Source organism: Monopterus albus, unplaced genomic scaffold (genome assembly GCF_001952655.1).
Source record: "Monopterus albus unplaced genomic scaffold, M_albus_1.0 scaffold131.1, whole genome shotgun sequence".
NCBI classification, from domain to species: domain Eukaryota; kingdom Metazoa; phylum Chordata; class Actinopteri; order Synbranchiformes; family Synbranchidae; genus Monopterus; species Monopterus albus.
In genome coordinates, this window is record NW_018128011.1 from 734,004 (window position 1) to 745,338 (window position 11,335).

General features: G+C 38.1%; 1 protein-coding gene across 1 annotated transcript; it reads right to left on the minus strand.

Annotated features, from left to right (window-relative positions):
* Positions 1–4,659: 4,659 nt before the first annotated feature.
* LOC109967538 (keratin, type I cytoskeletal 13-like) lies at positions 4,660–8,583 on the minus strand. The gene is made up of 6 exons (XM_020613184.1): positions 8,263–8,583; positions 7,566–7,648; positions 7,087–7,243; positions 5,840–6,001; positions 5,034–5,159; positions 4,660–4,945 (listed from the first exon to the last, which is right to left on the minus strand). Exons 1-6 carry the CDS (start codon positions 8,581–8,583, stop codon positions 4,721–4,723), a joined length of 1,074 nt encoding a protein of 357 aa, XP_020468840.1. The 3' UTR covers positions 4,660–4,720.
* Positions 8,584–11,335: the final 2,752 nt, after the last annotated feature.

Here is an 11,335-nt window from a genome sequence, read left to right on the forward strand (position 1 = left end):
TGCTGAACACCACTGAACAGTCGACACACCTAAATATTTTTAATATTTTGTTTAGATAAAAAATAATGGTGTAACTTTTAGACCTACATTTTTTTTTTTACTTTTCAGTTAACACACAAAAGGTCCAATTGTAGCAGGTTTGGGACTTTCAACTGCATCACACAATCTTCTTCCACAAATGACATTTTTAAGGTCAATCATAAACTTTCATTCGTTGTCAACATGGACACAAAATCCATAAAGTGCTGAAAACATCTGAAAAACTAAAATTTCATGGCAACCATGAGAAAATTCGTGATATGATCAAATGCTACCATTGTGCCCTTGTGGTGAGGCCGTAGAGAACAAGTGAAAAAGATGAAAGTATGATTCTGTAAATTTGTTTCAGTAGAGTTATGTGCTGATTCAGTAGGGTGGCTTTTGCACAAAAATGAAATATTAAAACTTCTAAAGAGAGCCTTCACAAATAATCAGTTAAGTCAAATAAGAAAATAACTGTTAAAATAATCCATTACAGTTTTTCACAATTGCTAAAACAATAAACCCCATTCTCTGAACCAAATTCTCAACAGCCTAAACCAATTTGTCGAATAAATCACTCTTTCTGCAAAACCTTAAACAAGTTCAGGCACATAGACTCTGTTAACAAATCTCATGCACTCTTTTTGCTAAACTCTAAACACATTCTCACTAAAACACAATTCGCACTGTGATGAACCTGTGTTGCAAAACACTAAACAGAGGACAGCAGAACTTAAACACAACTAAAGCACAGTTGTCATCGTTTACACACAACGATTCAAAATTGTTCACACTTGTTTCTAATTATGTGATGAGAAGGTACAAATCATAAGCCAGTTCAAAGTGCACAGATGGCACGGGTACATCCATCAACTATGGATAACAATATGAGAGGTAGAGGAATATGAGGTGTTGGACAAAAAGGATGAGGAAGAGTAAGACCTTCCACCATACAGCACTTTCCTCAAGCCAACAGAAGAGTTTTGCTCTGCATGGCGGTGGAAAGTCTATGACCGAAACCCATATACCAGGGAACATCTCTTACAGGCAATGGAACTGCCTTGCAGTGACATAGACGTGCAGTCTTGTCAAGGCTGGATCTGCCACACCAGAGGGTTTTTTGCCAATTCACTATATAATAAACTTTTTTGTTGTTGTAGCTACATGTCCTGGATGCTGTGTTCTCCTTTTTTTGATGTAGTGTCTAATGACAGCTGCAGGGGGTATATGATTGACTCATTTGTGTATGATCTGAAAGCATTGTTTGATTTTGAGTGCTGGTGACACGGTTTTGAAGCAAGTGCTTCATTTTGCCAGATGAATCAGAGGTTTTGTGAATTTAGTTTGAGTATTTGGATTTGTGTTTAAGGTTTTGAGAAAATGATTCTTGTAATTGTAATATTCCCATGATAGTTTGACCTTGATAATAGGAGTCCTTGAGACTGAAAACTTACCCCTGGCATTTGAAATCACATTGATATCATTAATTTGAAAGCTAATCAAGAAAAACAATTTTTAAACAATGGTAGTTTTCTTCAGGATCTAGTGCAGCAGCTACTGAAGATACATCATACTTGTGGACACCCTACTGAATCAGCAGAGTTTCAGCTACAGTTTGGTGTTAGATCCATGTTTATAGCATTATTTGTTGTCTCAACATAGTGGGTTTTCGGTGAACCCTATACATGTGAACATTCTGGATCAGCAGAAATGGAATATTACTTAGATCCAGATCAGACTTGCTGTGTAGTAGAGCTTATGTGGTCGTTGCCATGCAATTTTTGTTTATAACAGCCTCGGAATCAATAAACAACACAGGTGAAAAATGATGAAGTGCAGCCACAAACCTTTAATCGTTCACTCAACCTTTAGTCCAGTCAAGCTCTGCCACAAACCTCATTTACTATAGTCTCCAAACTAATAGATAACAAAAGAACCTGAGTGACAACCTCTGTCCTCACTACAAAAGCAGAGGACACAACCACTTAACTGCCATCAAATACAAGGTGCAGCCTCTTTTTGGTCCTGAATACTGTAGACGAACTTATTGACAGCAAGATAAACTAACCAGTGTATGTATAATCTTTCCTTAAAGAAGGACCAAACTGACTGCCCAGCAGTGGAGCCACCAGGCTGAAGGCAAACATCACTGAGCAGACAGACTGATTAAGAAAGCTTCAAGTTAAGTTTTCATGTCATTTTTATGTGATTGGAATGCAAAGGTCAGACCCAGCTCTCAGGCTGCCTCTGGGAACAAGGATACACTATGGAAACACTTTGTTCAGATTTGCTTCAGCAGTATTTTAGTAGCTAATGAATGTTTGTGAATGTTGCTTAGCAATTGCAAGTCTAAAAAGTAAAAAAAATCAAAACATTTTGACAACTAAAACAAGTAGAAGATGTTTAATTTTCACAAATAGCAACCTTTTTGAATGAAAATAGTCAATGTAATTGTTATCATGACAACATTTCAGATGCACGATTGTCAACTTACAAATATATAAACTTTGGTCATATATTTGAAGTAACTGCAATATTACATTGTCACACTCTAAAGCACATGTGTCAAACTCAAGGCCGATTCATATTTATGTTCAGAAACGTTTAGTTTTAGTTTGTTCATTAAATGTTTATCCTGTTCAGCCCATGACCTAATGTGTGCTTTGAGTTTTGTGCTATTGAGTTTGACACCCCTGCTCTAAAGCAATGAGACAGGACCTTCATCAGCTTAATGCACAGCTTTAATTTATTTGATTTATGCTTTTAAATGTTCTAATGTGTATTGCTATTTTGCTGTCAGTCTGTCACATGATATGCAGTGTGACTGCAGTGTGGTGTTTTTTCACCAGCAGGGGCGTGTTTCCACTAGAAAGTACCTGGTAGCTGTTTTTCCCAGGAACTAAAGCCCAAGACCTGTCCCTGGGGTAAAAGTCCCTTGAGTGCATTTGGATTTGCATTTTCAAAGCTGTCATGATTCTGTCCCGTCGGCTTCCGTTCTCATGCTTTTATTTTGACATTACTTCCTGTTTCTGTATCACCTTAGTTTCAGACTTTTTCCTTTAATCAGCACTCATTGGTTTCACCTGTTTTCACCCCTTTATAGGCAGCGTCCCCCCCATTGGAAAGCTGTGAGATTGTTCTTGACTCCTGTGCAGACTTTCCAGCGTTCTTGCTTTTTTTTTTTTTTTTTTTTTTTTTTTTTTTTTTTGGGGTGATTCCTGTTGTGACCTCTGATTGTTTAGACCACCGATTCTGCCTTGCCCTCGTGATTCAGACTGTTTTCTTTGTATGGTTATCGGACTTCCCTCTCTGACATCTCGTTGTGGATTCCTCGGCTGTAGTGATGGCCATATGAAGCCCCATGAAGCTTTGAACCCTTTTGGACCATTGTATTGAAAATTGGTTCACTACTTGAAGCTTCATTCATTGAGCACGTGGGTGACATCTGCTGGCGCAGTGGTTGTTGTGCAGCCTTGCAAAGGTGACACTGATGCATCTTGTGTCTGCATGAGTTTTGTTGTAATGTGGAAATGACCTAAATAAAGCTGAAATCTAACTTCATTTTACGTGTCTGCTTTTTGTTTTTCTTCCTTGCCTTATAAAGTATCTGAAATGAAATGTTGAATACCTAAGTAATCCTCCTTCCCCAAGAACTCTTTAAGAATATGAAATGGATTTATAATTATTCATCCCAAATTACACACTGGACAGAGTAAATATGTACAGGGTTCAATGAGGCTGTGGATGTAATTAATGTTCTGACAATATAATATAATACATTATGTGTTCTGATTGTGGCACTTGTGGTCTTGACTAAATCTGAACTGATCCTCTGAAATCAACAACCTGCTCCACAGCAACACATTTTACTTTGGTTAAAAGTGAGCAGGCATTATAATGCCAGAGAACCGGAAAAAAGCACCAACTCCACAGCTATTGTACAACAATAATAAGTATTAAGAGAACAGATACTAACATGCACATTTCTACTTATCAAGTGCTTTATTTATGTATTTCTTGGAATGATTCACATCATTTTGATAGCTGTTTTCTTGTTTCACTTAGTTTGAATTTCAGAGCTGATTTCTTCATCATCCTTGATCTCTTTGGTGACAATCATCACGTTACGAGTTGGAAGTCAAAGAAGGGGCAAGGGTACTGCAGGACAATGCAGAAACAAAGGTTATCATTTTGTTGTCTCAGATCAACAAGCTAACAAAGCTGCTAACAGTGTTGGTATTTTTAATTGTTTAACATGTACTACCATACCACCAGTAATTAATTAAATTAATTGGAATTAACATCAGGTTTAATGGCATAATCACTTCTATATTTCTACCTTATTTTTAATTGATATATCTTTATATAATACATTTTTGTTACTGAAAATGTTTGTTCTTTTGTTTCATGCCCACTGATTTACACATTTAAACTTTACATTTTTACTGCTGCCGTTTGGTTCATCTCATCTGACAGTGTGTAATCCTCCACAGAACATTAGGGCATGCTTACTTCATAATATGATTATTAAGGATTTTTTGTTACATTCCCAAAACCTGAGTTTCTGGAAGAGAAAAAATATTAGTTTTTGACTGCTGTCCTGTTGTAACTGTCTTTCTGATGTTTTTCTGTAGCTGCAGTATGACACCGATCATTTACTGATAAAATCCCAGTATCGACCCATTATGGACTGGTTACCTTATTTTGACAGCTCTCCATCGATCAGCCTCCTGTACTCTGTAATCTCCTTCTCCAGCCTGGTCTTAGTGTCCAGCAGTACCTGGTACTCATGTCTCTGACGCTCCAGGTCAGCTCTCAACTGACCCAGCTGGTCTTCCATAGCAGTTACATTTCTCTGGTAACCTGCTAGCATGTTGGCATATTTGTTCTGGGTATCAGCAAGGGTTCCTTCCAGGGATGCTTTCTGAAGGGAACAAGAAACAATGTGAGGGGATTTTGACACTTTGATGATCCACATGAAAACAAAAGAATAAAAACTTGCAGAAACCCACCATGCTGAGCTGTGACTGGAGCTCAATCTCCAGATCATGCAGTGAGCGTTTCACCATTGTGACCTCAGATTGTGATGACTGAAGAGATTCTGTGCTCACAGCAACCTCCTTATTGAGTGACTCAGACTGTAAAACAATAAAAATATAAAATAAACAATGAAAAATGTCAGAAATGCCTTCTGAATGAGATACAAGTCTGTTAAAACTGCTCATACAGCAACATGCATGCAGATGACACTCTATTGTTTGTCACTTTTTTTTCACATCCCTTTGTGTTTTTAGTGCTCACTTTGCTTAATGAACTGACCTCAGATGATTTAATAGAGTTATACTTTGTAAATGAAACTTCTTTTTTTTTTTTACAGTGTCTGTGGCATATTTTTGCTACAGGAGGCACTCCTATGGGTCCCACTAGAGACTAGGGAAAACCAGCCTCTACAATGATTTAGGTTGGAGGACTTGTTGATATTGTGCTATATAGCACGGTCAAGAACTTAGAAGGAAGTCTTGAGTTGTCTGTCTGCAGTTCTTTAGGCAATCCCTAGATTCTGTTAAACTCCTAATTGTATTGAAAGGAATTTAAAAAAAAACTCAATTTTCTCTGGAAATACATAGTACTACTAGTTTCGCCTCATGCAATTGCTAATTTCACTTCTTTAGATGTATTTTTGGTAGTTATTATGAAATGTATCACATTGTTATAAATACATTATGCCTGAAAGAAAGTTATATTTGAGGTGGGTTTGCTTTGAACTATGACAATCTAGTAAAGAGCTCCCCAACATCAGAAGGTTTATGTTGCTCACCTTGGCCTGGAACCAAGCCTCCAATTCTTTGCCGTTTTTCGTAGCAACAGTCTCATAGTGTTCTCTGATTCCAGCCATGATGGCAGACAAATCCTGCTGAGGAGCAGCATCCACCTCCACGTTCACCTGACCACTCATCTGCCCCCGCAGATTCAACAGATCCTGTAGGAAAGCACATCCAGTCAGTGCATAAATAATTTAGAAATCCATTAGATGGTCATGGCTATATGATTTTGGTTTTCAAGGCAGAATTCCAAGATACTGTGCTTTTCTTTTTTATATATCATTTTATATTAAAGCCTCTCTGGACTATTCTTCAGATGAATTTAACAGTTTGAAAAGTCTGAACTTGGGATTGACATTATGTAAAATAAATGATTCATCAAAATAATGAAGACATTTTATATACAACAAGAATTTTGAAGCAATTTAATGCCTTGATTTTGATTTTACCATGTGCTATGACACCAAGTCACAAAAACTTACGAAGACTTACTTGAAAACATGACCAATAATATTTTTTATTTGAACCTTTTGGAAGTCACTTTATTTTTTTCTTTGTAAATAATGACACAGCAGAAGCTACTGGTGCAACTTCACCCACTGTCAAGGTGCACAAATGCAGAAAAGCAAACTGGAAAGTAAAAAATATGGCAACACATGCAGTGTTTTGAGCAACTTTAATGCAACATAAAGCCTTCATCAGGGTCTAAAACCTGTGTGGTTTTGTGTGCTCATGGCCTTCATTTGTGCACCTTTTGTTTCTCTTTGGTTTTATGCTATTTCACATATGTGGTGTCACCTGTGTCAGTTTTTGGACACACCCGTTGCCCCTTTGTCAGTTTGATTCTTGAATGTGATTGCCCTATGACCACATGACCATGTACTTAATTTGCTTATGTGCATGTTTTTATTGGCCAACATGTATGAGTTTGTATGCGATTGGTTGTTTTTAAAAGATTTTTGCTATACTTGTACTTTTATGGAACTTCTTATTGTGTGTTTTCTATAGGCCCTGACGAAGGCTTTATGCTGAAACGCCTTGGTCTTTTAACGATGCATTAAAGTTGCTTGGAACACTGCAAATGTTGCCAGGCTTTTTGCTTTCCTCTTTGCAAATAAAGAGAAATATTTTTAAGTAGAAATTTGGATGTTTTCCTTCAAATGTCATGGGTTAAAATAAATAATATTAATATATAATTTCTTATTTTATTATTAGTTTGTACAGTTTGCAGTTTTGAGAACACCTCCTCATGGTGCTTCTTAAGTTGGGCGAGTTCATCCATCAGGCCCTCAATCTGCATCTCCAAATCAGATCTTCCCAGAGTCAGTTCATCCAGGACCCTCTTCAGCCCTGCAGCGTCAGCATCCACACTCTGACGCATGGCCAGCTCATTCTCATACCTGTATAGCAGCAGCAGTCAGTTAGCTGTATCTGTTTGAACCTTTAGAAGGGCCTGTCTTTACATATTTCTGGCAAAAAAAAAAAAACAACTTTGGTGTCCATTGCAAAGAATGACTACTATCTCTCAGAGGCAGAGGTTGGTTCTTACTAACAATCAGCAATGGATTATTTTATACATAGTATAACCTAGTATTGTAATTTCTCATATAAAAGGCAGTTTTAAAAAATACTGGTCAAGTATCAGAGAATAACCTGGGTGTGGCCAAAATGAACAAATAAATATCTGGGCCCAACCCCCAGTGTCAATTATTCTACACTTACTTGACCTTGAAGTCATCAGCAGCCAATTTGGCATTATCAATTGCCAGGTAGAGAGCTCCATTTGTACGGGTAGCATCTAATATCTGAAAACAAAAGATGAATAGATTTAGACTTGTTTTATTTTATCCTCTTGTATCAAGAGTCTTTAAACTATAACGCAGAAACAAGGGTGTGGCTGCAGACTGGCCTTAAATTTAACAAAAATTTTATGGGAACTGTTCGGTTTTTCATTTTCATATGTATATAGAGAGGATGAATACAAACATTCATGAGGTAGCTACACAAAACAAGGTTATGCAAATAGAACTCAAATTTCCCATCAATGCTTTAGTGGTTTTCTGTTCTTGTTTGCACATCATACAAAACTAGAGCTGGAGCCTGAGTGCTTACAGCTTAAGATAGCCTTTGTTTGACTAGGGTGTGGCTGCACCTGCATTCATCCTGTACAAAACAACACATATGTCCACCTGCCGCAGGGCTTTTCATGTTGGTGAGGTGTAAGCTTTTGTATGGGAAACAATTTGTACACCATATAAGGCGTACATTCAGACAAACCAAGCATCATAGACTTAGGCAGCATTCTAATCTTGATGCTTTTACATAATCTCACCTTTCTCATCTTTCTTTTGTGCATCTGCCATAAAACTTACCTTATGATAGAAACAAATCTGTGTTCAGAATCAGAACCTGGTCTCACCTGGTCTTGCAGATCATGGATGTTGGCCTCATATGCAGAGAAATCCTGACCCTCATGTTTGGTCTTGCAATCCAAGAACTCTCTGATCTTGTGCTCCAAGTCACTGTTGATCTTCTCCAGTTTGCGCACCTTTTCCAGGTAAGTACCCAGACGGTCATTCAGGTTTTGCATGGTCATCTTTGAATTGTCGGAGATACCAATGGCATCACTCAGGTTGAAGCTATCTCCTGCAGCAGAAAACCCTGCACCAGCAGAGGAGAAGCTTCTCGGAGCACTCACACTGGAGATGAGGACCCGGGAGCCTCCAGCACCACCATACATGCTGGGGGCCCTCTTCAAGCCAAAGCTTCTATCGGAGTACATGACAGGGCGAGTGTAGGACATGGTGGAGGTGGTTGCTTACTCTGGCGGGAGAGGAGTTAATGTGAGAAAGGCCGGACTCTGCTCCTTTTAAGCCACCTGCAAGTGAGGGAGGTCTGCAGGGCCCAGCCCTGCAGGGCCCAGCCCTCAGCACATACAGGGCAACAGACACAAGCACATAGAACCAGTGGGAGGACAACAAACAGCAGCCACAGATGAATGACTGCAGGAAGTTTATATATACGCATGCTCCGCAATGATATCACGCTCAGAACCTTGAACATGTCTTTCATGCTATTTGTTCAAGTTAACCTGCTCTCCTGTAAACTTGATGGGATCTTTTTTCATCCAATTTGCTTCTGATGTTTGCACTTGTGGCATTACGAATCTCCCCCCATATCAAATGCACCTGGATTCCTCTGCATGTCCAAACCTGTTTGTTGTTCCTGAGCTTTATCTGTTATTTTGGGCCCTGCAGGTCCCCTATCTATTCAGTCACTGTCTAAGCAAACAATAAAATGCTTTGTACATTTGGACAAAAGGAATAGCTCAGTGTGATGATATAAATTTCAAAATAAAACTTCATCCTACAGTTGTATGAAATATGTCTGTATTATACTGTATGTTAAAAGCATGTATGCAGCCAGCTCGGTGTTGTCAGTCACTATCATGAACGGTGGGAGAAGTACTCAGATCATTTATTAAAGTAAATTTAGAAACTAAGAATCAAAAATACTACATTACAAGTAAAATGTATTATCATTAAAATCTTGCTGATTGCTTTTTTGGAAGTGGCTATATTGTATAATATTAACACTGAATTGTATTATTGCCTATTATTGCTTTATGTTGTAATTTGTCATTGTGTAGCCAATTGTAGGTACCCCATATGCCACTGGGTACTTTATTTATAAACTTCTCCTCCATGCTTTATGAATTCAGGTTTTACATGTAAAATGTAAGGACAAAACAGTGAGTACACTAATCACACAGATTGCATGGAAATGAATTGAATTCAATTCTAATTTTGAATTAAATGCTGCAGTGACAGAGCCTTAAAATACAATCATCCAAAAATGGCCGTATTTAATTAATTTAGTTGTATTAAATTCTTAGTAAGTATTTTCACTTATGTCTAACCTCTTAGTTTGGATTATCTGTTTTTTTTGTTGTTGTTTTTTTTTTATTGTCAGTAAGGTGTCATTTCTAAGTGGCTCACAATTGAGATTATTGTAAAGTTTTGGTCACTCTAAACTTTGTGTAACACACATTTGATAGCAAGTTAAAATGACCAGTGCAGCATCACTCAGCCTGAGCGTCTATCCTCTGAGAGTAAAACCAGTCTTTGTGGTTTTACGAGTGCTGTGTCAACCTGGACACACCCCACAGGCAAATTTTCACTGGGTGTTGCCATCGTTACTTGGCCTCCTTTCATGGTAATTTAATGACAAATACACCTGTGGCTGTTTTAAAGTGAAAGGTTAACTCCCAGGTTTATGAATGTAAAAGCTGTAGAGGGTTGCTTTGTGTGTTTGTGTAGTTCTATCTTTGTGAGGACCAATTTTAGACCCTGACTGTAGAGACATTTAAGACAGTGAGGACATACAGTGAAAGTTTGGAGCACTTTTGAAAACCATGGACATTCTGTGGAAAGTGAGGACATCCATTATCTATACCGAATATTCTGAAGAGGGTCATGGGGAGCTGGAGCTTCAGCTAGCATTGAGCGAGAGGTGGGGTACACCCTGGACATGTCACCAGTCTATCACAGGGCTGACATTAAGAGACAAACAACCACACACACCCACACCCACACCCACTCCTAGGGCCAATTTAGAATTGCCAGTCAACCTAAATTGCATGTCTTTGGACTGTGGGAGGAAGCCAGAGTACCTGGAGAGAACCCATGCAGGCACAGGGAGAACATGCAAACTCCACACAGAAAGGCCCTGGGTTGGCCCGGGGCTCGAACCCAGAACAAAATTAAGGACAATTTTAGAAAATGAGCAAATCTTTGGAAAGTGGGGCATTTTGACTGGTCCTCAGGAGCAGTTCATCCACAGGAGATATTCATCTGTAAATTATGTTAACAATTTAACACTCATGAGGGACTGAGAACATAATCTTGCTGTTGGTTTTATAACTATGAATGGCTCTAGATGACTATGATAACCTAAAGTCTTCTTTTAAAAAAAATTAAACCAGAGTTTGTGTCAATGAGATCTTCTTATGACTTTTGTGACCTTTCCGTGAAAACCCAGCTCAGTCTTGTAACAGTAATAACAGATAGTGACAGTGAACTAGCCTCAACATATGTGATACACACTGCAGGTTTCAACCCATCCTCCTTTGAGCTTCACTGTCTCTAAGACTGGAAGGAGAAAGAGTTTGCAATTTCACATTTATTATTATTTATATGAATATCTGTGCTTTAAAAAATATTTTAAGCTTTAAGTTAATGCACATGATAGTGAAGTTATGTGAAGATCTTAATACTAGCTGCAGGAGGCTGAACTGAATATGTAGTTATTGGCAAGGCAAATTTATTTATATAACACATTTTCATATGCAACAGCAAGTCAAAGTGCTTAACACAATGCACAAGATAGATAAAACATTAAAATACATACAGTATATACATAAAACATTAAACTGCATGTTTCAGGAGCAATGCCAGAATCTTTATGAAAACTGCATAAGTAGGTTGATATTT